The sequence below is a fragment of the Orcinus orca genome, chromosome 20, assembly GCF_937001465.1.
Source record: "Orcinus orca chromosome 20, mOrcOrc1.1, whole genome shotgun sequence".
NCBI classification, from domain to species: domain Eukaryota; kingdom Metazoa; phylum Chordata; class Mammalia; order Artiodactyla; family Delphinidae; genus Orcinus; species Orcinus orca.
The window spans coordinates 18,483,108-18,508,876 of record NC_064578.1 but is presented as its reverse complement, the minus strand read 5'-3'; the positions used below and the strand labels follow the sequence as shown (position 1 = coordinate 18,508,876).

General features: G+C 48.9%; 1 protein-coding gene across 4 annotated transcripts in view; it reads left to right on the top strand.

The window, feature by feature from the left end:
- DUS2 (dihydrouridine synthase 2) overlaps positions 1 to 25,369 on the top strand; it is a 41,174-nt gene extending 15,805 nt beyond the window's left edge. For 3 of the 4 annotated variants that reach the window (XM_033434214.2, XM_033434209.2, XM_012534278.3), the window contains 14 exons: positions 2,299 to 2,344; positions 5,975 to 6,066; positions 6,881 to 6,924; positions 8,097 to 8,157; positions 10,633 to 10,680; positions 14,390 to 14,455; positions 14,633 to 14,703; positions 16,698 to 16,784; positions 18,109 to 18,277; positions 20,717 to 20,838; positions 22,085 to 22,234; positions 23,361 to 23,448; positions 24,518 to 24,591; positions 24,825 to 25,369. In XM_033434214.2, coding sequence (XP_033290105.1) covers positions 2,317 to 2,344; positions 5,975 to 6,066; positions 6,881 to 6,924; positions 8,097 to 8,157; positions 10,633 to 10,680; positions 14,390 to 14,455; positions 14,633 to 14,703; positions 16,698 to 16,784; positions 18,109 to 18,277; positions 20,717 to 20,838; positions 22,085 to 22,234; positions 23,361 to 23,448; positions 24,518 to 24,591; positions 24,825 to 25,062 — 1,338 coding nt within the window. In that variant the 5' untranslated portion in view covers positions 2,299 to 2,316 and the 3' untranslated portion in view covers positions 25,063 to 25,369. Of the gene's footprint in view, positions 1 to 2,298; positions 2,345 to 5,974; positions 6,067 to 6,880; positions 6,925 to 7,189; positions 7,239 to 8,096; positions 8,158 to 10,632; positions 10,681 to 14,389; positions 14,456 to 14,632; positions 14,704 to 16,697; positions 16,785 to 18,108; positions 18,278 to 20,716; positions 20,839 to 22,084; positions 22,235 to 23,360; positions 23,449 to 24,517; positions 24,592 to 24,824 lie in introns of those variants that run through there. The other variant, XM_033434215.2, reaches the window with a different exon arrangement.
- The last annotated feature ends 400 nt before the right edge of the window (positions 25,370 to 25,769 follow it).

Sequence of the window (25,769 nt, the reverse complement as noted above, 5' to 3'; positions counted from 1 at the left end):
AACTAGAAGGCATTGTTTGTGGCAAAATTGGAGTTGTCTCTTCTATAGAAATAAAATGATATGTATGATAAAAATTGAGGAAGTGATATTGATAAAGGAAAAATATTTGTGATAATTGAGACAGAAAAATAACATCCAATTTGACAAAAGATAGTTTTTTTTCTGCACAACTTGTATAGATGTAAAAGGCAGTTTGGTAGGAAGATGCCTGGATGATACACTCTACCACGTGGAAAAACAATGTTTGTTTTCACCAATTAAGGAAATGCAGTGAAAAAAAACCTGTGAGGTTCTACTCTGTAACCAAAGAGCTAACTAAAATGAATAAAATTGGTAAACAATAGTGTTGGTGTGTGGGTGAGCAGGCACATGTGTGGTTTTATTGATGACAATTTAATTTCTCCACTTAACAACCAGGTGAGCATCTGCTTGCATGTAAGGCATTGAAATGGCTCCAGCAGATGTTCAGTGAGCACTAGCAACGTGCTAGGTGCTAGTGATGCAAAGATGAATGAGACTGTGTCCAGGTCCCAAAGTCTCTTTCAGTGTAGTGGGGAGACAGAAAAGAAAATAAGACCATTCAAGGGCCATTTTGCCTCAACTCCTCCTCTTGGGGCCCTGAGGAGGACCTGGTCAGCATCCTCAAAGCCCACCTTTATGTGAAGCGAGAACCTTCCTCAGGGCGTTTGTTGTCTAATGGTAAAGGTATGACAGGTGCATCTGTAACTAGCATACAAAGAGGAAGTGGTCAGGCTGTGAAGGTAGACTGGGCAGGGGGTTTGAGGAATCCCAAGGAGGACAAGTTACTGCTGGCAGGGGTGGGGGCCCAGCAAGGTTTTGCCTCACTTTCCCCTGCTTGTTCTTAGCCGAAGCTCAGCCTGGCTGCAAACCTTCTTTTTATAAGAACAGGCCACTCAGTGCTGCCCACTTGTCCACCTGCTTTCTTGCCTGCCCCTGCAACCAGGATCACTGCCTACAGGGGCTCTGTGTTGGGGTCTGTCCGTCCCTTGGGACACCACACTGATTCTTGGGGCTTGGATGCCAACCGTGCATCCATACTGCTTGGTGGTGGTGATTTGTGTGGTCAGGCCTGGTGAGTGTCAGATACTTGATGACCTGGATGCAGCATAGAGAGAATAGCCACAGAAATACCTAGAGCATGCTTTTTTTAAAAATTCTTTTAAAAAATATATTTTATTTATTTATTTATTTGGTCGCACCAGGTCTTAGTTGTGCCAGGCAGGCTCCTTAGTTGTGGCTTGCCGGGCCCCCTGCATTGGGAGCTTGAGTCTTAACCACTGCGCCACCAGGGAAGTCCCATAAAGCATGTATTAACCTGGATGGTGGATATGCTGGGGGGAGTCCCATGGATGCCATAGGACACCTTTGGCCACTTTAGCCCTAAATGCTCCCATGAGGGAGCAAAGGCCATTGTGCTCACCTGGCTGGGGTTGTGACTTGCTGAGGCTTATAGGGAGTCAGTATGGCGATGAGTTCCAGGACTGAGTTTCTTTCTATCTTCTGGTCTCCCAGAACCCCTGGGCAGGAGCTTCTGGGCAGTGTGACAGGTTCCTGGCTCTTCAGTTCTGTCTTCCACATCTATTGAAATGATCACTGAACAAAGCAGAGCAGCCTTGTCTCCCACCAAGAGGTAGAGAATGTCAACCCTTTAGGAGACTTGAATTTCCTTTCGTTTTTTATGATCCTGGTTTTGAAGAACTCCCTTTTTCCTTTCTTTCCTTAGTCTTTGAATATCTCCAGAGCTGAGGAGCTCACCCCTTTCATTTCCACATAGTGTGACCCAGGTTGAATAGGGGTTTTAGACTTTTCTTTCCTGTGTCAATCTCAAATCTTCCTCCCTGTGCTTCTGTTCATTGGCCCCACTTTTGTCCTTAGACGTTTCCTGGGAGCCCTTCATCTTGCCGTTTGCATATGGATGAGGTAGGAGGTTCTTTGAGAGGATGGGCTAGAGCTGAGACTAGTAGGTGAGAAAAGTCCAGGTGTCCACATCCTAGGCTATTGTCTGATCTCTGATTCCCTGAGTGGCTCAATCCTTCTAGGCCCGAGACTCTGCAAGGTCCCTGGGAAGAGCAGCTGATGGAGGGGAGCTCACTTAGGCCCATGCTTGCCATGCTTGGTTGGGGAGGACAGCACTACGTGTCCCCAAAGCCATGATTTGATGTTGGTATTAGGGTGACAGGCAAAGTAGCCCCCATCAGGTGTGTGATGAAGGTCTTCCCCACTATGCCCAGGACCTATGTGTCCAGGACTGACATGTGCCCTCTGATTCCTCTGCAGGAGCTGATTGACCTCAAGATGCTTCAGTGCAAGAGAGTTGTCAATGGTGAGTGCACCTGTGGTCCCAGGACTGTGTGTATGCCCAGTCATGCCCAAACTGTGCTACCACTGCCCTTGCCTGGGTGTCAGTTACCTCCAGGGTGCTCTTCACCTGTGTAATTTTGTGGATCACATGCTCTCTTTTTTTTAAAGATACATTGATTATAAGCCAATTTTTAAAAAAGTAATTAATTAATTAATTTTTGGCTGCCTTGGGTCTTCATTGCTGAACGTGGGCTTCCTCTAGTTGCAGCGAGTGGGGGCTACTCTTCGTTGCAGCGCGCAGGCTTCTCATTGCGGTGGCTTATCTTGTTGCAGAGCACAGGCTCTAGGCGCACCGGCTTCAGTAGTTGCAGCACGTGGGCTCAGTAGTTGTGGCACACGGGCTTAGTTGCTCCGCAGCATGTGGGATCTTCCCGGACCAGGGCGTGAACCCATGTCCCCTGCATTGGCAGGTGTATTCTTAACCACTGCGCCACCAGGGAAGTCCCCACATGCTCTCTTGAGAGTAGTCACTGCTCTCCAGAGACCATGACAAATAGCCAGATGTGAAACAGGCTGAGAATGCCTTCTACCCACAGGCTTGCTGACATATAAATCACCAGGTTTCATAGTACAGAGGGACCTTTGGGGTCAGGATGGCTTCAGCACTGATCCTGGCTCTGCCTCTCACTAACTGTGACCTTGGGCAAGTCACTTGACCTCTCTGCCTCAGTTCCTTTAGCTGTAAAAGGAAAATTATAATCCCTGCTTTACTTAAATTACAGGGTTGGAGTGAGGATCAAATAAGATAAAGGACATGTAAGACCTTTGCAAATGGAAGTGGTTGTGCTGAGTTGTGGTTTTGCTTATACTTTATTGATGAGGCTGATTCTGCTTTGATGAGAGTTGTAGTATTGTTTGAGGTTTTTGAAAAGTATACACACTTGTGAAATCTTAATATAAGTTCACTAGAACTTTTGTCAATTTTGTCTTTTGTTTTAGATTTATATTTTCTTTGTGTTATGAAAAATTCAGTGTTATAGATGTATATAACCTAAAAAATGAAAATCCCCCATAATCCCATACTTGAAGAGTAATCACAAGGAGAATTAACATGTACTTTTTACACATTTCATAAAGTGTGTGTATAAAAATATGACATGTTTATATATACTCTCTCCCCTATACACACACACACTTGGGATCATGATACACATTTTGCCACTTACTTTTCTCTTCTTTTTTTGGCCGCACTGCGTGGTACACGGGATCCTAGTTCCCCGACCAGGGATTGAACCCATGCCCCCTGCAGTGGAAGCGCAGAGTCCCAACCAGTGGACTGCCCTGGAAGTCCCTGCCACTTACTTTTCTATTAGGACATTTTCCCATGTCAATACCTATAGACGACAGTGCCAGAATTGATTCGCCAGTGCTTTAACAGGGGTTTCAGTATTTTGATGTTAAACAGAAAAGCATAGTATAAACACACTCAGTTTTTGTCGTTCTTCTCACAGACTGCTTACTGCCAGTCATGAGAAGTCTCTGCTGTTGGTGATCACTTCGATTACCTCTCCCAACATGTCAGTGCCGTTACCCCACCTTTTTAACCTTCTAATCTGTTTGTTGCTGGGATGATAATAACAGCTTCCCTTTATGGAAGTGCTTTACGTGCATTAAAGATCCCATTTATTTCTCAGAATAGCCTTTGAGATAGGCATATTCTCCCATCTGCCACATTGGACCCTTCCATGTGATAGTCATCTTTGAAAGCTAATAATGTTAGTACCTATTGTAGAACTTCATTATGAAGAGCATGAGAGATTCTTGTTGTTTACAATAGTTATGTTCTATAAAGTTGCTAAGAACACCAAATTAGCGAATACAGAACCATTGTTCCTAGGGGAAATACAGAGTTAGGTTCCTGTAAGCCTCTGGTCACGCTCTTTCATTATGTGTTTCAGATCAATATATAACCTTGTTTTATGTGTCTTTCTGTTTAAAGACACATTATTTAACATATACTGTTAATTCATTAACATCGAACTCACAACCAACAGCACTATGATTTCATGCCTGAGTAAAGCTTGTCTAACACATGTATTTTCTCCGTAAGGCACACCACAACTTTCTTATGCTTAGGAACACTAGATAGCACTTCAGCAGTATGATTGGGGCCATTTTAAACATTGAGATCACCAACAAAAAGCACAAAAATGCAAAAAAAAAAAAAGTGGCATTAAATATACCACCATAAAGACACTTGTTTGCAGGATGAGAGCTGAAACAAGAAGGCAGAATGTTGCCTTGTTTGACCTCAGCTGGGAATGTGTGCATTGGTGACAGAAATTTTTTGCAGTCTGTGAATGACCATGAAAACACCACAAGTGTTGATTTGGGGGTTACAAATAAATTTAGCAAGCAGGCAAATTTGCAAATACACAACTGCAAATAATGAGGATTAACTGTAATATCGTAAGTCTCCACTCACAGTACTTAGCACATGATAGATAAGTAATTAACAACAGCAACTTTGCTGAACTTCAGAGTGACATCTTCTGGGAAAATTTGGGCAAAATCTGAAGCAAAAAGTTAAGGTTCCTCTTATCTTTGTACATCTTTTTTTTCAATGTTAAAAACATTGCGAAATGTCATTTGCAGCAACGTGGGTGGGCCAAGAGATTGTCATACTAAGTGAAGTAAGTCAGACAGAGAAAGACAAATATCATATGTTATCACTTATATGATATCACTTATATGTGGAATCTAAAAAAATGATACAAATGAACTTATTTACCAAACAGAAATAGAGTCACAGATGTAGAAAACAGACTTATGGTTACCAGGGGGGAAAGGGGTGGGCGAGGGATAAATTGGGAGATCGGGATTGACGTAGACACACTACTATATATAAAATAGATAACTAATAAGGACCTACTGTATAGCACAGGAAACTCTACTCAGTACTCTGTAGTGACCTATATGGGAAAAGAATCTAAAAAAAGAGTGGATGTATGTATATGTATAACTGATTTACTTTGCTGTACAGCAGAAACTAACACAACATTGTAAACCAACTATACTCCAATAAAATTTTCTTAAAGAAATGTAAAGTACAGATGATTCCAAAGATTCATGAGGTCACTTCTAGCTGAGCAGAAAAATTTCTTCTAAAAAAGGTCATTTCTGGGTTTATAGACTGAAGGAAATGTGGGAAAAAACTCAATTATATATGAGAAAGATATTCACAATATATTGTATCTTGTATTATTTTGAGGGTTCCATAATAAAGTAAACATTGCAGAAAGAAGGAATCCAAAGCTATGAATAATTCATTAAAAAATCTTTTTCTCAAAAAAAAAAAACTGCAAAATGTAAACACCATGCAGAGAAAGTGCATAAAACACAGCACACGGTTTAATAAATAACTGTAAAGCGAGGGACCATGTAACTCACCATCCTTAGGTCAGGGAATAGACCATCATCAGTACCTCAGAAGTCTCCCACGTATACCCTGATTTCTCTCAAGTATAGTGTACTTCTAGCATCCCGTTTTTCCCTTCAAGGTGATACTTTTGTTGTGTTTTCTTCCAGGGGTTAGGTGAGGTTGAACCTGCTTCTTCACTGAGTGGCCCTGTGTGTTTGTCTTTTCTTGCAGAGGCGCTCAGCACAGTCGACTTTGTTGCTCCCGACGACCGAGTAGTCTTCCGCACCTGCGAAAGAGAGCAGAGCAGGGTCGTCTTCCAGATGGTACCATATCCCGGGACAGAGCACATTTCCCGTCTCATGCCTTGTGCCGGGCCAGTGTTACACACCTGGACTCCATTGCACAGTGGCCTTCAGTCTTCCTGAAGACCCTGCTTTAAACGGTTTTCAGAGATCTGCTCATGAGCGATTACACTGTTGGAGATGGCTATTAGCAGTCTGTTACGTGCCTCCAGTCTCAAGTTTAATTTAATTTAATTTAATTTCCTTCATTGTAGGGACTGTCTATTTGGCATGACTTGTATATTTTTATTCCCTAGCATTGGTTGTTCAGATCATGGTCTTTGTTTTGTGTAATCTGTATATATTTCCCATAAAAAGAAATTAAGTTTCTTGAAGAGTAGTTAAGATTTGTATTAGGATTGTAGTGATTCTCTAGTTCTCTTCTCTCGCTTTGGGCATTTCTTGGTATTTTTTCAGAAATACTTCCTGAATGATGTTTAGGTTTGTAAAAAATTGATAACAATGAGTAGCCTTACGATAAAGCAAATATAGCAAAATGTTAATTGTAGAATCTAAGTGGTGGGTATATGAATGTTCACTATAAAATTTTTCCAACTTTTTTGTATGTTTGAAAGTATTCCCAGCATTGATGACATTTTCTCAGCCTTCCAGGTCCACTTTTGGCCTCCAACAGTGAGCTAGTCCCGTGGGCTAGCTATTTGAGAGAATGCCAGCTGGACTTCACTTGCTGATGTGTGTGTGTATCTGTGTGTGTGCATGGCGTGCCTGAGTGTGTTTGTCTATGCATATGGACCTGTATCAGGGCAGTGGTTGATATAGCCTCTTGTGTTCCCAGGGGACTTCAGACGCAGAGCGAGCTCTTGCTGTGGCCAGGCTTGTGTAAGTTCTTCCCTGTTTGGTACTGTCTTTGCTTCTCTTGTGGGCTGTGAGGTCTTACTGTTCCTGGGGACTTTGGCGGTGACCACCCTCCTGCTTCCTAGTCCACTACTTTCTGTTTCCAGGTTAAAAGCCTCAGGTTCCCTTCTCTATTTGTTGCATCCAAGGGCTGCCCTGGGACTCACGTGAACGCACTGTGTCTGGACTCCAGAGAACCTCTGGGTGGGAGCCTATTTTTTAGTGTTTATTTGTGAGATTTCCTTTGCAGAGACTCTCATGACTATGAACTCTGAGGTTTTAAATCTCATGAAGTGTAGGTAAGACTTACTGTTTCCTAAATTAATGAAGGCAGGAGAGTAATGTGGTTAAGGAGAGGGGCTTTAGACTTAGACCTGGGTTGGAATTCTGGCTTTGCTACCTGCTGACTGTGTGACCTTAGGTAAGTTACTTAACCTCACTGAGAACTTAGTTTCCTCATGTATAAAATGATACCAATAGTACCACCTCCCTCTGGCGTTATAGGGAAAGGTAAATGAAATGATGCATGTAAATGTCTTTGCAGTATGTGGCACGTAGTGAGTGTTTAGTAAGTTGTTAGCTATTGTTATTAATTACAACAAGGGTGAGAAGGAGCTTGGGCAGTCGTTGCTGCTGGTCACAGACTGGTAACTGTGTATGTAGCAGATGATGAGGAAAGGGTCCTTTCTACATCTGAGACTTGTTTGGAGGAAGCCAGCTGTGCAGCCTAGCACGCAAAGACAGTCCTCCACTTCCTCCAGAACCAGTGCTCTGGGAAAGGGCTTTTGTGCTTATGTCACTTTTGTGCATTATGGCTTTCACTACCCAGTTAGAACTGGAACTCTGGGATGGAGTGCAGTGTGGCTGTCATTCGATATTCGAGTTATCTGATACAACTCAGAACTAGCAAAATCCTCTACAACTAGCCCTCCCTACATGTGTGAGCACGTTATGTTCTTCCTCTGGAGCTCTACCCAGGAGGAGAGGCGGTTGCACATTTTAGAGACAGGATTTTTCAGCTTCTTTCTCTGAGGGTTGGTGTGTTTTAGAGGGCCAGGGAACATTAAGAATTTCATGAGCACAGATGCATACCTTTGACTTTATGTCCTACCCTCAAGTTGAATATTTATTATCTTTCCTCCTTCATGTTTTTCCAGAGAAAATGATGTGGCTGGTATCGACGTCAACATGGGCTGTCCTAAAGAGTATTCCACCAAGGTAAACTGATTTTGTTATACTCTTCACAAATATAGGGTGCAGATTAAAGGAGACTGACAAAAGGTGACGACTAAGTACAGTACCTGAGTCTGGACTAGATCCTGTACTAATGGGCAAAATGCTCAAAAGGATATTATTAGATCAACTGGCAAAATTGGAATATAGACCATGGTAGGTTAGCTAAAAATACTGTATCAGTGAAAATATATGAAGTTGATAACTTCTGTGGTTATGTAAGAATATCCATATTCTTAGAAAATACACACTGAAATACTTAGGGGTCAAGGGCTATGATATATGTAATTACCCTCAAATGGTTCAGGAAAAATTTTCAATGTGCACACAAACATATACATATATACATAAATAAATACACACACACACACACACACACAGCACTTGTGCCCAAGTAATAAAACAAATGATGTAAATGTTAAAAGAAAGAATAATGTGAACAGGGTTTTGTTTTTTCATGAATAAAAATAGAGGATGCAATACATGTGTCCCCACTGTCATATCAGAAGAGACCAGACAGGACTGCTATGAGCTCAGAGAAAGCAGCAGAAGGGCAGCCCTTAAACTCAGGATCCTGTGGGGAAATGTAGTCCTTGATGAGGAGGTTTGGGACTCTGCAGGCAGAGGGAGTGGCACAAGCAGGGACCCAGAGGCCAATGTGAAGTAGAGGCAGGGAACCTTGATTTGACCAGAGGGTTGGGAAGTGGGTAGTGAAGAGGAAGCAGAGGAACACAGGATTGAAAATCTTGGTTGGGACCAGATTAGCTGAACTTTGATTTTAAATGCCTCTGATCTTTTTCGAACAGAGAAGGCTTGTGATCAGAAACTTAGTTTCTTCCCCCAGGGGAAACCAATGTTACTAGTTGCTTGTGTGTCTTTCCAAATATATTCTATAAATAGAAATACTAATCTGAAAGCCATGTGTCTAGTGTATTCAGGTGGAAAGAGGCCAGAGGTCAGGATACAGATGTCGGAGATGAGTGTTTTGGGTCCACAGGAGAGACCAGGGATGGAGACAAGAGAAGCCAAATTGGAGCAGACTTTGATAGGATTTGGCTGGCAAATGATTGGACTGGGAGTGGGAGGCAGGGTGAGTGGTGGGGGTAGAGGGAGGAAAGACTGGCAGCCAGTCAGAAGAGATACCTCCCAGTGTGCCGTACCAGTACATGCCAGCTGAATATCTGCTCTCTTCTCATGGTTCAAAAACCGAAGTCATATTAAAAAAATTAATTGAATAGTTTTCCCTCCTTCTAAGGAGGGAGAGTTCTTACTCTTTATCCTTTTGAACCTTTAAGATTTTTAATATGTTGCCTATTCTAAAAAGCAAGTTAAGAAGTTAAATAGAAAGGGAGGAAGGAAGGAAATACCAATTGGAAAAGCCATTGTTGTAGAAGGGGCAGTGAGACTGGATTTTAGATCCTGTGATTCAACAAGGAAGGGCTGAATCATGTGTTAGGTGAAGAACAGACGGAGTCAGGGTGAGTGGCCAGGGCTTCCTGAAGGCCTGTAAGGTTTGTATCTGAAGGTAGCCCAGGGCTAGTAGCTCTGTTCTTTTAGTTCTCCTCTGAAATGCAGGCTCAGTCCGCGCTGGTTCTCTCTGGTTCTAATGTGTAGTTCTTAAACATGAAGTTAAACTGTAATAACTGAATTTAAACCTTCAGAGCACATTCCTTGAGCATTCATTAGTACGTAGTCTATATACTTGACAGCATATATTTATTGGATTTGTTTTTCTCCCCTTCACCTCACTCTTAATGGGTTCAGATTTTTAACATTCTCCCCTGCTCCACTTATTAAAGTAATTCATACCATTGCCCAGGACTTGGATAATATAGAAAAGTACAAAAAAGAACAATAAAATCACCAGTAATCACACTGTTAAGAGACAGCCCCTGGTGTTAATGCTGAGATTTAAGTGACTCCAGGGGTTGTTGATTCCATTAGCTAGGGCTTTTGTTAGAGTTTGACATTGGTCTGGGTGCTCAGGACTGGGCTGGCCATTGTTGCTGGCAGGGGATCAGGGCCTGGACAAGGTTTGGAGGTTGTGTGCCTCTGAGTGGCTTTGCTGGCGGAGGTGGTATCCAAGCAAGTGACGGTAGGATAGGAAGAAGTCGCATTTGATCTCATTTCAAAGGAAGAATGACCCATTGTTTTTTTAAGGGCTTGGCAGATAGTGGGGTTTAGTTTATTAAGGCACTGAGACCCTGGGTAGGAAATGGGCAGTCCTGAAAAATGATTTTTTAGAACCCACTTCTAGATAGATCTGTGGGTCTTGCTAAGGGGATCAGAGTGCTGGCTCTTAGAATTCATCAAACTGATCCCTGATGTTGTGGGCACAGGCGATTGCCAGTGGACCTTGGTTCCTTGGAGGCAAGTGCTGGGGTACTGCCAGGTTGCCATACCACAGGGAGGAGCCACCCTCCTCCAGCTGTAAGAGCCCCTCTGTGTGCTTTTCCTTAGGGAGGAATGGGAGCTGCCCTGCTATCAGATCCTGACAAGATTGAGAAGGTAAGTTCTGCATGAGTGAAAGCAGAGGTCCTTAAACATGCCTATGAACTAGAGTTGCCTGGAACACCTCCCCTACCCTTCCCCCAAATTTAGAGAATCAGTCACTCCACCTGGGGTCTGGAAATTTTTTCAAAGGCTTTCCAGTGACTTTGACATATAGCCAGGTTCAGAAACCCCTGAGTCAGCCTGCAGTAGCCTTGGAGTTCCTTAAAAGCCCAGGGCTAGGGACATGTCAGTAGAGAGCCAGGGGTCCTGAGGGACTCATTTAGAGCCGCTTCTGTATTGCCTCTCTCCCTTCTGAGAAGATCATGAGAGCATATGCCAGGCTACCTGTGGGTGGTGGGCAGGCTCAGTGGCTGTGTGTGTCAGGATGTAGGGGATTGGCCTCTCCCTGGGGGCTTGATGAGAGCATCAATGGGTGCCCTGCACACTGATAGAGTCCACCATCAGTATGAGAGCAGGCCAGGCCAGGGCCATACAAGGTAAGCTGAAGTTAGTCTCCTCTGATCTCCTTCCCTTGGTGATTCTGGTGGCCAGGTTTATGAGGCCTTAGGGTCAGGTTGATGTTTGCCACCAGTGTTGTGAGCTGCCAGTACATGTGGGAGTGACATCTTCTGCCATACCACATGCACCTTTTACTTTCCTCTCGCAGTTCACCACCTTTCTCCTTGCTGCTCCCCTTAGCTCCTTTGATTTCCTTTTCATTCTCCATCCCCACTTCCACCTCTGGGCTTTAAGCCTCCTAGTGCCTCCCATAGGCTAGAGCAACTTGGGATAAGGCACCACCATTAAGAGCTGCCACTGCTGTGTCAGCAGCTCAACCCTGTTATTCTTCCAGCCCTACTGTGTCTGGGATCTAGGAAAATTCGTGTGTTTATGGGCTAGGTGCCTCCTCATTTTTCCCGTGTGTGGACAGGCACAGGTAATGACCTCCAGTCAGACACCTCTATGCAGGCTGGAGTGGACGTGGACTACTGTGGATTCCACACTTAGGGAAGGGGCCTCAGTAGCGGGTGGTTTGCTTCACAGCACATACATACAGGCATTTCTGTTATCCTCTGGCGTCCTGGCTTTTCCCACCCATGCTGTTGGCTCTGTCCTCGCTACTGCCCTTCTTTGGGCACATTTCACACGTGAGGCAGCAGAGTTAACACTACCCCTCAGAAGCTCAGTTCATTTCGTTAATTCTCTGGTTGGCAGGGTGGTCGGTTGAGCCAGGTCGGGCTAGTGGACCGGGTTTGCCTTGTGAAAGAGAGGATGCAGGCTTCCACAGTAAAGCCAAATGAGACTCAGGAAGAGTGGGATGGATTAGATTCAGGCTCAAATTGTGCTGGCAAACTGGGTGAGCTGGATGAGAGCTTTGTAGGTCCTTCCAGGCTTGGTGTTTTAGGTCCATGGTTCCATCTGTGGGAACATCTCAGGATCACCTTAGAGATTTTTTCAAAATAAGACTGCTTGTTTGGGGGCGATGAAAGTTTTTGGAAATAGATAGTGGTGATGGTTGTATGACATCTTGAGCTAATGCCACTAAATTATACACTTAGAAATGGTTAAGACAGACAATTGTATGTTATATATGTTTTACCACAATAATAATTTTTTAAAAAGGATGCTATCTATTGAGAATTCTGCGTATTCTTGGGGTAGACAGAGGCAGGGAGAGGGTATCAGTCTTTTGAAAAAGCTTCCCAGGTGACTCTGGTGTACCCTCCCTGGATTAAGAACCTCAGTTTAAGACTCTATATCAGTAATAGCCTCTCTCTGACCCCTGCCCCACATTCCCTGGGCGGCCGGCTGCTCAGGGCATCCCCTTGTGTGCACTGCACTTGGGCCATGGCTAACAATCAGCAGGGCCAGGACTTGAGCTCAGTTCTCACTGATTCCCAGGCCTGTGCTTTCCTGTCCTCCTCCCTGCCCCCTCCCCAACAACCAGGGGAGCCAAAGTCTGCTTTTCCTGAGTCAACCAGTGGATCTGGGGAGATGTGCCCAGATACGGGCCCGTCTCAGGTCCTTTTCCCCCACAGACTTTTCACGCCACAGAGACATGGGGTGTGGCTTGGATCTGGGAGAGTTGGGTCCAGGAGAGGTTCTGCTAGAGTCTGACCAAAAGACAGACTCTATTTGCCCTTTCCTCTCAGTGTGACTTTTGCAAAGGGCTAGGACTTTTCGTTACTAATTTCCTTCCTGGTCCTGAACATGCACGTGAAATGAACAGAAAATGAACTGAAGAAGGTGCTTAGAGTTGCTTGGATAAAATACACCAAGAGGAAGTTCTGCAAAACAGAGAACTGGGTCAAACCAGCTGATGTTGCTTAAATCACCAGACATCAGAGGATTCTGAGTCAGCACTTGCAAAGGAACCCTCCGGAGATTTTATTGTCAGCTTGAAGGACAGGACTAGAGTAGGAAATTTTATTGTGTATCTTGATGGATCTGGCAGTCCCTCTTCCTCCCTTAAAGGGTAGGTGCCCCTTTAAGCCCTGCCAGAGTCACCCTAGGACCTCAGGCCCAGTCAGCCTCCTGGGGCAGCACCTGGGGACTGTTCCTTCCTGTCAGTCTCTGGCAGTTGTGCCTGGGCCAGCAGGCCCTGTCTTGCCCATGATCTGTCCTATCAGTCCAGGCTCTTGGTCTAATGTCTCCTGGAGGGGCCTGCCTTAGCCTGTCCCTGAAAGGCCTCCTTCACTGGTTCTTGTGACCCGGCTCTCTGCTGCCCCCACCTGTCTAGAACCAGACTGGCAGCTGCTGCCTGGATGTCCCCTCTGCTCTGCTGGACAGGGATCCAGTTTCTTGGAAGAGGGCTCTTGGCATCACCTTCCCCCTAGCTTGCCTCGCCCAAAATTTTTGATGAGGGAAGAAGATAAAGATAGCAAGGTCACAGACATGCAGTGTCATCTACACCTTTCTTGATGTCTGACTCTTTGTCTGGACTTGCTACTTCCCTGACACTTTCCTGTGTGACTTTCTTGATCTTTATTGGAGTCCTTTGCAATTACTGTGCAAAATAAACACTTTAAAATATGTTGACTATGCTGTCTTTTCCTTTGCCAGTTTCATTCCTGTATATCTGACTCCCCTAAAGAGAGGGGGTACCTGAGGACAGGGCCCAGGACCTGCTCAAACTTTCCTGCTCACTCACTTGGCAGATCCTGGAACAGCACTCAGGAAACATGCCTTCAATCAGGAATGGAGCTGTGAGCCATGTGTTCTCAACCAGGGTTAGGCCTCAGAATCATTTTGTGGAGGGAATGTGTTGGGCAGAGTCTTTTGAAATCACATATTCCTAAGCCCTGTCCCTAGAGACTCATTCAGGAAAGATGAGGTGGAATCTAAGATTTTGTATTTCTTAGGCTCTCCAGGTGATTCTGATGTTTGCCCTGGCAAAGGATCACTGTGTTCTGTACAAGCATGCATGCAGATCCATTCATGCATTCATTCACTCATTCGTTCATTTACCAAATATATGTATACTGCTAGGTACCAGGCAAGGGGCTGCTGGTGCTGGGGCTCTAGCAGAGAAAGAGGTGAACTCCTTCCCTCATGGAGCTTCCATGTATATGCGTGCAACAGACGCATTCACATGGACACGTACATGGACATAAACATGTCCATGCCACTGGGCCGCACAGGTCTGGAGCAGAATTCATTAGTACAAGCAGTTGTGGTGTTTGTTCCAGAAGAGGCAGATGCTCTTGTACTCTCCCCACTGCAGATCCTCAGCACTCTTGTTAAAGGGACACAGAGACCTGTGACCTGCAAGATTCGCATCCTGCCATCGGTAAAGATCTTACATCTGAAGGTCCATTTTCTCTGGGGATGCTGATTTGGGGGTGTGAATGATTCTTGTGGGGCTGAGTTATGTTTGGAGGAGGGGGTAGAGCTGAGCCCACTTTAGGAGCTGGCAGCTGCTCCCTCTGTGGCTTCAGTAAACACCCTGTGTGGTCCTGTCCCTCAGCTGGAAGATACCCTGAGCCTTGTTAAGCGGATAGAGAGGACCGGCATTGCAGCCATCGCGGTTCATGGGAGGTGAGTGGTTGCCTTACTAGTGACTGACTTGCAAGGAGGACCCTAGCCATCTTAATGATTCTTCACCAGACCCCAGGTGACTACCAGCTTCTCTTCTACATACACAGCCTAGCTCTGCATAGCTCATTGATATCCCCTAAGTTCAGAGGGCAGTCAAACTCTTTATGGGGGTTGCATTTTTCTTTGTTTCATTCATTGAGCATCTACTGGTGGTAGGCACTACACCGAGCTTTAGAGATACAGAGAGACCAATGGGAAGGAGAAACACCCCTACCCTCAAGACGTGTAAATGGTAGAGAATGAGTGATTTGCTCAAAATTATATCACGTAGCCAGGAAGTGGTGGAATTAGAACTCTGACTCTGAATCTCATTTTCTTTACACTACATTCAGCAATAGCTCCTCCCTTGAATGACCCCAGGCAGATTGCTGTTCTTTTAAAGGCACTGCCTCTTTTGTCTGCCCTTGTTGGACTGCCAGCTGTCACAGTGACCACTTTAAACAGTCCTTGAATCTGCTGTCTACTGAGAGCTGAGGTATTGCTGAAGGCTACCCTTGGTTTCCCAGTCGAACTCGCTCCCCGTATCCAGGATGTACTTTTGTACAGAATCCCAGGTCAGCAAACTTTGGTCAGGGTGACCTCTCTTTTGCGTGGTGTTCCTTTTGAGTTCAGGGGTCTTGTAGGAATAGTGCATTTTTTGCTGGTTGTATCTATTACAGCATTTTCAGAGAAGGGAACCCAGAACTCCAACACATAAAAACAGAAAAGCAGAGCTGTGCGTGTTGAAGCCAGCAGGGGATGGTGAAAGGCCACACACGCGTACACACAGGCCCCTCCTGGAGGCAGCAGGCTCTGGGCTCAGAGTGCCTGGTTTCAAATCCCAGGTCTGGGTTCAAATCCCAGGTCTGCTGCTTGTTGGCTGTGTATCCTTGGACAAGTCATTTAACCTCTCTGAGCACCACAGTCCTCATTTGGAAATTAAGATAATTTCTGCTTGATAGGGTTGTCACGAGGCTTTTATGAGATTGTGAATATACAGCCTTGGCACAGTGCCTGGCATAGAGTGTTTTCTGAATAAATAAAGCTATTCCTTTTTCCCAGTATTTGGAAACACTAGGAAGACAGATTTGGGTGAGTTTAAAGAGGGACTTTCTGGCCATCAAAGTTGTTAAAGATGGGCTAGAATTGGGCTGCTGGGGGAGAAGGGAGGTGGAGGTGGAGGCTGGGTTGATAGGGCTTTCTAAGGCCCTGTGGCCCCTGACACTTTTGTTGAAGAGTATAGCAGAGGGACACATGCAGATAGGACCTGGGCAAGGGCTTTCTGGTCGACCACCTCTCTGGCTTGTCCCTGTGCACAGCTCAAGTTAGGGCTTACCTTAGCATCCCTAAGACTCACTCACTCATACACAAGAGCTTCTTGCAGTTGACCTTGGATGCAGGGGCCCTGGGTTGTGGTCTTGCCTCCCCTGTGGCTCTTTGTGACAGCCATGGTCTGTGGCCTGCTCTGGTTGCTGGGCCTACCCTGTGCCAGGTGCCTCTCCCCAGGATCAGCTGCCCAACTTGGCCTCAGCACACGCAGCTGTGTGGGAGTGGCCAGTCTGAGTGGCGGCAGCTGTTCCCAGTCCCTCTGGGAGGGCAAAACCGGGACAGTAGGGGTAGCATTCTTAAGGCACCGTCCCTCATCTCTGGCAGAAATGAGGGGTAGCTGGGGAGTGGCAGTGTGACCACCCACATCGGCTTCCTGCAGCCATGCCTCACCTGCAGACCTTTGAGAGCTGGACTTGCCTTCTCAGCATGGACCTGTGCTGCTGCTGCCCGGCACAACAGAGGTCAGGGAGAGCCGTCCCCTGTAGCCCAGAGCCCTGTCCCTGCTGGCCACATGGCCTTCCTGAGGTTCAGCAAGGAGGACAGTAGGATTTGGCTGACATAACCCGGTGCTAAGTGTGACGTGACCTTTGGCACTCAGTCCCCAGCCCCATCTCTTTATCTCCAAGGAAGCGGGAGGAGCGACCTCAGCACCCTGTCAGCTGTGAAGCCATCAAAGCCGTCGCCGAAACCCTCTCCATTCCTGTCATAGCCAAGTAAGCCTCCCTTCTTCCTCGTTTATTTTTTTATGCCTCACTTCACTCAGAAGGGATTTGAACTGACAAATAGAAAATAGAATGCGATAGCATCAAAAAATGACTGTAAGAGAAAAGAAAAAAAGGGTGTGACAAAAATGAACTTGGCAGTGAGGCTGAGAAGGGCCCATTGTGTCCTTTGGCCTCTGGTGAGTGGCCGATGTAGGTATGCAGTAGACAGGGGCCCAGGACATTCCGATGCACGGGTTGAGGTGGGAGTGTTTAGGGAGAGCAAGAGAGTGGCTGCTGAAGCAGCCCCAGGGGAAGGTGACATCACACCCAGAGTTAGGGGTGTAGGGTGTAGGGTGAGGCGTCTCAAGCCAGAGCACAGAGAGCCATGGCTCAGGAGCATGAGGCAGGTCACAGACCAAAGCCCAGATGAGCATCCCGGACAGTGACAGGACCAGAACCTAGACTGGCAGGTGTGAGGTACCGATGACCAGCCCAAAGGCTTAGCAGTAAGACAGCAGTGTCCTGTTGCCACTGGGGAGCTGGCCTGTGTGGGCCAGTCGGGAGTCCGGCTCAACCCTGATGGCAGGTTGGGAACAGAGAAGTTCTGAAGCCCTAAAGCCCTGACAAAAGGCATGCCTGACTGGAGGGAGGGACGGGGGAGCTAAGGGTGGGGTGGTCCCCAGGGCAAGGGGTGTTAGGGGTGTCTTGGAGAGAGGGTAGGGCTACTCAAGACCCTGGACCCTGTTGCTGCTGTTGCCACCTGAGGGGGGTTCCCCCACCCCCATTCTCACACACAGTGCTGTCTCTGGCCTGAGGCTGCTGCCTGGCTCCTAATGGAACAGACAAAGAGCAGTTTCCAAGGGGCTGCAGGGTGGCTGAAAGGGAAATTGCAACCAAACCGGGCCTCCTTCCTTCCTCTCATGACCACCACTGCGTCTGTTCCCTCTCTAGGGTTTTGACCCAGCCGTCAGTGGGCATATAGGTGCCCCAGCCTGGGGGTTTTCCTGTGATCCCTGTATCCACGTACAGACCCCGCCCTTCGGATGTGGGCCGGCTTTAGCCACTGTTCGGGAGGAGGGGGAAGGAAGGTAAACGCTCTGGAGTACCTCTTAAGTGCCAGGCACGGTTTGGACTGCTTTATTTTGTTATCTCACTTGGTGCTCCTGACCCCACAGTGGGGTGTGTGTTATAATCTCCAGTGTCCCGAAGCTCTCATAGCTGAAGGACTTGGCCAAAGCCACACACTGAATAAGTGGCAGATTTAGGAGTTGCCTTTTTCTGAAATTGCTTGTACAAGGATGGGGATACCCCTCACCCCACTGTTGCTTTTCAGTGGAGGATCTCACGACCACATCCAAGGATATTTGGATATAGAGGACTTTCGACAAGCCACGGCAGCCTCTTCAGTGATGGTGGCCCGAGCGGCCATGTGGAACCCATCCATCTTCCTCAAGGAGGGTCCACGACCCTTGGAGGAGGTCATGCAGAAGTACATCAGATACGTATGTCTATGCACTTTTTCAAAACAAACATTTCTCACTGTCTGCCACATTGCTGCAAAAAGTGCTTTGGGTGAGCCCCCAGCCCCCAGCAGCTCTCCTTTTCTTTTCTTTTTTAAAAAATTTATTATTTATTTATTTTTGGCTGCGTTGGGTCTTCGTTGCTGTGTGCGGGCTTTCTCTAGTTGCGGCGAGCGGGGGCTACTCTTCGTTGCGGTGCGCAGGCTTCTCATTGCGGTGGCTTCTCTTGTTGCAGAGCGTGGGCTCTAGGTGCGCAGGCTTTAGTAGTTGTGGCTCACAGACTCAGTAGTTGTGGCTTGCAGGCTCTAGAGCGCAGGCTCAGTAGTTGTGGCGCACGGGCTTAGTTGCTCTGTGGCATGTGGGATCTTCCCGGACCAGGGCTCAAACCCGTGTCCCCTGCATTGGCAGGCAGATTCTTAACCACTGTGCCACCAAGGAAGTCCCTCTCCTTTTCTTTTTAGTGTAGCATAGCATTGGGTTTCCCTGGCTGCAATGTGAAGAGCAGGGTGCTGGGGAGGCATGGCCCTATCATTGCCCCCTTCTAAAGCTTTCAAGGTGTGAGGATCATAGCAAGGGCTTCTGGATCCAGGATGCTGTTGCGGCCCCAAACACATGATATCTTTCTCTTAGTCTCTGTCACCCCCTGCCCCCCTACACATACACACGCATGCACAATGACAGTGGTGTCTGTGTCACGCATGCCAGTGGGTTGGCACCAGAGGAGCCACAGCCAGGAGGAGCCATTGTAGCTGTTGTGAGGACAGATTCTCTCCGTAAAGACGTGTCAACTGGTCGTCAGTCATAGTCACTTCTAAAAGTCTTCCCTTGCTAATTCCTAGAATGCTTTAGCCTCTGACTTAGGAAATAGCCTAACTTTGACCCTCTCCTCAGGTAATAGCTTTTTCTTCTCACCCGGGGTTTGATGGTAGTGCCCGGGCATTTCCCTGTAAAGGAGGTTTTTGACACCTGCACTATTTCCTTGGCACTGCCCCGGCACCCTGTGAGACTCTGACCAGCTGTGCATGTCTGTCGGCAAAGATAGTGAGTGGTCCTCAAATTCCTCAGTGAGTTGGGCCTGAGCAGAGAGTGCAGCCCTCACCCTGAGCAGACTTCCACCCTCCTCTTCAGTCCTGGAGCTCCTACCCACCTGGGGGGTCAGGAGCTTCTCAGATCCTCAGGCTGCCATGGGCAGTTGTGGCTGCCATGACATGTGGGTGTCCCCAGGGCTGTGCAAGCTGGGGGTGGTCGGAGGCCCTGAGGCCTGTGCCCAGAGCTGGGCAGCCTCTGTTCTGGAGCCTCTTCTGCTTGATGCTGCAGCCTTCATCCTCTTGGTTCTGGGTGTCCTCTTGGGCAGGTTGGCTCTCCAATGGCCTGGGTCAACCAGAGGCAAGGGGGGCTTAGCTCAGTCTAGGTCGGCCGGTTGGCAGGTCTGTGGCAGGGAAGGCACGTTTAGTAGTGCCAAGCTTGCTCACTGGCTGAAAGGTGATGTTATCCTTCCTTCTCAGCCTGTCCCTTGGCAACTCCTCAAGGGGGTGTGTTGGGCCAGAGAAAGGGAGCAGCTTTCAAGCATAGGCAGGGCTGCTTCTGGTCCAGCCAGGTGCCTTCTGTCCCAAACAAGCTGAATCAAGGCCTTGCTGCTGGCCGTGGCTTACCCACGTATCCCTTCTTTGTCCTGAACATGTGGTCGCACCTCCAAGGCACTGAAGACATAGGCCTTGCTGGAGGTATTAGAAGATTTGATAGGGGGCGAGACGGGGAGAGGGTTCTGGGGGGCTGAGGCACCCTTTACCCACTGCTCTCCTGCCTGCCCCAGCCAGGCCGATTTCCACTGGGTATCCCTGGGCAGTTGTCTGGCCTCCCTGAGCCTGCATTTCCCAGTCTGAGTAGTGGTAACTACTTGTTTAGCTCAATGAAGTGACAAGTAACATGTGCAAACATGCTTGGTCAATGGTGCTGGGCTTTTCCCATGTTGGGAGAAATTGGAGACAGGCTGTTTAAGATGTGGGAGGGGCAGGCACTCACCATGGTTATAAGGAGTAGAAGAATCTCACCCCTGTCCCGGGGCTGGTCCTGCCACACCAGAACTTGGCTGTTCCCCACTCCCTGCCTTGGAAGATGCTCGGCAACAGGTCCTCTGTGGTAGCTGATGCAGGAGGAGCTCCAGGCGCATGTGGACCTTAGTCAGGCTGTCCAGTGGAGTGTGCTCCTGACTGTGGGTCTCAGTTGTGACCCCCAAGCATTGTGCCACTAACTAGAGGAGTAGATCGCCAAGATGGAGAGGGCTCTTTTATGGGGTCACACTGCCTCGGCTGCAGGCCCCTCTGATGCCCCCTTGGAGCCCCTTTTCCTGCCATCAGAGCAGAGCTCAGGCCTCAGAGCCTGCCTGGGCAGCAGGGGGGCTCATGGCAGTTCTTCTCTCAGGCTGTGCAGTATGACAACCACTACACCAACACCAAGTACTGCTTGTGCCAGATGCTACGAGAACAGCTGGAGTCGCCCCAGGGGAGGTTGCTCCATGCCGCCCAGTCTTCCCAGGAAATTTGGTGAGAGGGGCAATGGGCTGTTCATCTGTCCTTGCAGACATTACCCAGACTTGACCCTGAGCCCTAAGCTGACTCTACGAGGGGACCCAGGACATAGCTTCTGGAGGTGGATGTGCTGGAGTGGGGAGGTGGTACAGCTTTGCCTCACAGAAGGGGGTACTTTCAAATCTTTAGAACTTGCCATCCCTGGACTGATCTCAGCAGCAGAATTTTGGGAACTAGTGCACTAGTAGGATGGAGGAAGGTGAGGGCTGGGCTTGGGAATCCCTGGGGAGGAAGGGGCTTTCCTGGTAACAGATCTGTCACATGCCAGGCCACCAAGATCCAATGGTTAGGAGAGTTGGGGTTGTAGAATGGAGCCCCTGGCCTGAGCCGGCACCCACACCCCATCCCTTTGCAGTCTGAGAGGCCACCCCTTGATCCTCTAGATCTGGTAGAGCTACAGCTCAGGTGGTTGACATTTGGGGCCCCTCACAACCTGGTCTAGTGCCTGTTTCCACAGCTCCCTGTCTGCCTGTGCTTGTACAGGGTCTCCTGCCTGAATGCTGTCTCCCCCGCACATTAGCTCTCTATACTCTCCTTCCTCCAGAGAAGCCTTTCTGGACTAGGCTTGCCCTCAGGCAGCCATCTTCATGAATGTCCTCCAGCCCTTAAGATGCTTCCTAGAGGGAAGAGCCTTGCCAGAACCTTCCTCCTCACCCTGGGCTTGTGGTATTCATTCTGTCCCTAGCCCATGTAGCTTAACCAGCTCGACCCAAGTATCTTGTGAACTCAAGAGGATAACTCTCAAGAGTATCACTTTGTAGCTCTGGCTGGTACCTCAGTTTAGGCTTGGCCTGTGTGTGGTCAGGCCTCCGTGTCTTCCTCCCACGGGCCTGCATGAGGACAAGGCTGTGCATACCCCCAGCGCTTGGTCAGTATAGCTCAACTCACTCACTGCTGGCTAGGGACACCTGCCTGTGTGTTCCTCCTCAGAAGAGAGGCTGCAGGTGGCCTTTGGAATCTACTCCACCCAGCCCAGCCTGCCCTCCAGTGCTCATGCTCAGGGACCTGCATTCATTCTCCATCTGTCAGTTCAGGCTGATCACAGGGGTGTGTAGAAAGCACCTTCTGATGGCTAGGCCCTGGTGGTGTTTGGGTATATGTGGGGGGCATTTCTCAGTCGTGGGGCCCTGGGCTCCTGCAGTAGTTTCCTGAATGCTGGCTCCACTAAGGGGCTTCCCCTACTCTGCTTGTCCCTTCATAGTGAGGCCTTTGGCCTTGGTGCCTTCTATGAGGAGACCACACGAGAGCTGGATGCCCGGCGGGCCAAACTCTTGGCCAGGAGCCCGGAGGAGGTGGAGGAGCCAGCTGAAGATACCTCTGGTATCATTAAGATGGCTGTCAAGTTTGACCGGTAGGTCTCCAGCTCGGCCTCAGCTTGGGCCAGGGCCAGTGTCCTCAGGTCTGACTGGGCCAGCAAGCTGGCTGCCGTCCATGGTTAATGCCAAGCTTAGGGACCACACATCTCCTTGGTTTGGATGCTTGTTCTCAGTTTTCAGCAACCCAAAGAAGGCACTTTGGAGAAGACAGTCGCTGAAAGCCCAGGCAGTGCTGTCAGGGTTGCGCATGCTTTCCCAAGGGTGACTAAACTATACCTTTTTCCTGACCCACCCCTTCCCACAACTCAGGCTGGGGAGACTTGTCCCCTCTGTTCCTCAAAGTCTGTGTTTTCTCCTTGGCCCTCAGGAATTAGCTGCCTGCAGGGAGCTCCAGAATAGCAGCAGGACCTGAACCCTCACCTGGCTAAGCAGCCTACCCTCACTGCCCCTTGCTAGCCCTGTGGTGCCCTCTCTAGGCAGAAATAGCCTCAGGCCAATTATTGCCTCAGACTGTGACTCAGCTTTGAATGGGGCCCTCATCCTTGTCTCTGTGATCTGGAATCTGAACCTTTCTGGGGTCCCCAGGGCCAGTCCAGGAGTTAGTCTTGTCTGGCAGAGTCTTGGGAGGAGGGATGTAGGCACAGCTGTTGGGCAGTCATATCCAGGGAGAGCTCCTGGTGGGAAGCTAGAACATGGCCTGACTCTGAAACTGGAGTCCACTGTGCCCAAGGCAGCAGCGGATCACCCTGACACTTGGTGGACATAATCAGGGTGGGCCCTGAGCTAGATCCTGAGACCACTGTATGGCCGCCTGTGTCCCCACTCCCACCCACTCCCTCCTGATATTGTCTTGAGAGGCAAATTGTACCTTCCTTCTTGGCTGTTGAAGGCTGTTTTCCAGGCTGGAGCTCAGAGTGCTGGAGTTCACTTCCCATTCCAATTCCCCAAACAACTGAAGCCCATCTTCCCTTTAGGTAGAATTGAGGCCCCAAGCCACTGGTGGGACAGAAATGGGAGCTCAAGGGAATAGGTGCAGGAGTCCGAAGGCAGGAGTTTGCTGTCTCAGTTCCTGCAGCTCCTACCAGGAACTGAGTAGGGCCCCTGCTGAGGAATGGAGTTCTCATGGTAGGTGGGCCCTGACACCTTTCCCTCCTTCCCTAGGAGAGCATACTCACCCCAGATCACCCCCAAGATGTGCCTGCTGGAGTGGTGCCGGAGGGAGAAGTTGGCACAGCCTGTGTATGAAACGGTGAGTTCCTGCCTGTGGCCTGCCCTGCATCCAGCCCACAGCACTCCCACAGCTAGTGCCACCACCCCCAGTCCACCCACGGCTCGTACGTGCACTCCAGACTGCTTGGCTGGAGCCTGGCTTTGCCTTCTTTGCCTTCTAGCTCCTTCCCTTTGACAGTGGACCTGTTGTCTAGTTCTGGTCACTTTCATAAAACTGAACTAGAGGCCTAAGTAAGAGGCTGCTTCAGCCAGTCCCTTCCAGTGGCATTGCTTAGGCAGGAGAGACTTCTCTGGAGAGGGCCAATTGGCTTAGGAAGGATGCTCAAACCTAAAAGTTAGACTGACATGTTTTTGGACCAGGCCTCAGCCAATGGGGCACAGAATTGGGCCCCATGTCTGGGGCCCCTCAGGGGAAACTTTGAGATGGTCTTGCTTCACTTTCTTTGGTCCCCATGGCCTGTTTAGGTTGCCTAGTCTCTTTTGGACTGGCCTTCTGACCTCCAAGCTTGTATCTTCTGGGCCTTGGGTTCCCTTCTGCCAGAGTGACTTTTCCAAAACGAATTTGCTTCTGTCCCCCTTGCTCACGTCCTCATCAGCTCCTCAGCACCTTTGGGATCAAGCCCTACTACCTCAGCCCAGAGCATGAGACCCCCATGTGTCTTTCTGCTTCAGGTCACATCCACTCAGCTCTCTGTCCGCCACATCACCTGGTCGCTCTGCCAGGTGTATCTTCTTTGCCCCAGTCCTTGTCCCCTCTCACCGCTTTGCCATCTGGTGAACTCCTTCTCATTTTGGGGGACCTGGCCCACCCAGATGTCAGTAGGAGGAAGCTCCATAGTCACATGCAGTTAAGGGCTCTGACGGACCTTTGCTTAGGTCCATGACAGAACTCCTGACACACTGGGATGTCACTGACTGTTTGTGTATCTACGTTTCTTCCCTGGAAGATGCACTAGGCACTTCTGCTGGGGAGGAGCATGTGATACAGGTAGCCTTCATTTGATTTAGGTGGGAAGTACTTCCCTCCAGGGCTTGGCCCTCTTGCTCTCATGCAGCCATCCCTGTTTCCTTTTCTCTCTCTGTACCAGGTTCAACGGCCCCTGGATCGCCTCTTCTGTTCTGTTGTCACTGTTGCTGAACAAAAGTACCAGTCCACCTTGTGGTGAGTTTCCTTAACAGTGGGCATGAGGCTTGCAACAGGGCCTGATCCTCGCATTGGCCTGGGAGGGTTAGGGGGATGGTGTACCTGGGCAGTGGCATCCCTGGGTGATGACCCCTTCCCTAGTTTTGTCAGAATCTCTGCCAAGGGCGTGTAGAGTCAGGCCTCCCAGACTCTAGTCCTGTAACCAGTCTGCCTGTCTCCCTGCCTTATTGCCCCATGCCTCGTCTGCCTAGGGACAAGTCCAAGAAACTGGCGGAGCAGGCTGCAGCCATCGTCTGTCTGCGGAGCCAGGGCCTCCCTGAGGGTCGGCTGCGTGAGGAGGGTCCCTCCTTGCACAAGCGCAAGCGGGAGGCCCCTGACCAAGACACTGGGGACCCCAGAGCTCAGGAGCCAGTCCTGCCTGGGGAGCTGTGCAAGAAGCCCTTTTTAGCCTTGGCAAGTGGTAAAGAGAGCCCCCTGGAAGGCTGGTGACTCCCGTCCCTACCCTGGTCAGCCCCTCCCTGGGCCTGGCCCTAGGATGGCTATGGGTGCAGAGCATCAGCCAGGTGCCACTGGACAATTTGCTGCCACTGCTGACAGGAATTACGAGGTTCTGGCCTGGGCCAGCAGCCTGGAGCACAGGCCAAGGGATCCCCAGAGTGCCCATCTCCTTTGGTGGGTCTGAGTAGCAGAGCCAAGTTCCCAGTGACCTCAGTATTTTCTTTGAAAACAGGAGCTTTTCAGGTGGCACCTCCCCAACCTGACATTGGTACAGTGCAATAAAGACCCTTCACCCTTACCCATGGCTGGTTGCTTCAGCCTGGCACCTTTACACATGGACAGATGTCCTGGCATAATTATTCTGCTTCCACCCTCTGTGCAGAGCTGGGGCTTTCTAAAACATTTCTCCTACCCATCCTTACGAGTCTAGATGGAGGTGGTGGGTTGGTTATCACCGTTAATGCTCACTGGACTTCAGTTGAGCCAGGAAAGTCCAAGAAGCCCATTCTCCTGATGGTAAACCTGAGGTACTGGCCGTCAGTTGGCTTTCCTGATGAGAGGTGATATGGAGTCTGGGGGAACGATTAGGGTATCTGGTGCGCTAGTAAGGGACCAGCTCAGGTGAGGCGGGGTGCTGGGTCTGACCCCAGCTAGAGCTCAGACCTGTGAGGTGTCTGCTCTGAGCAGAGGACACTGGA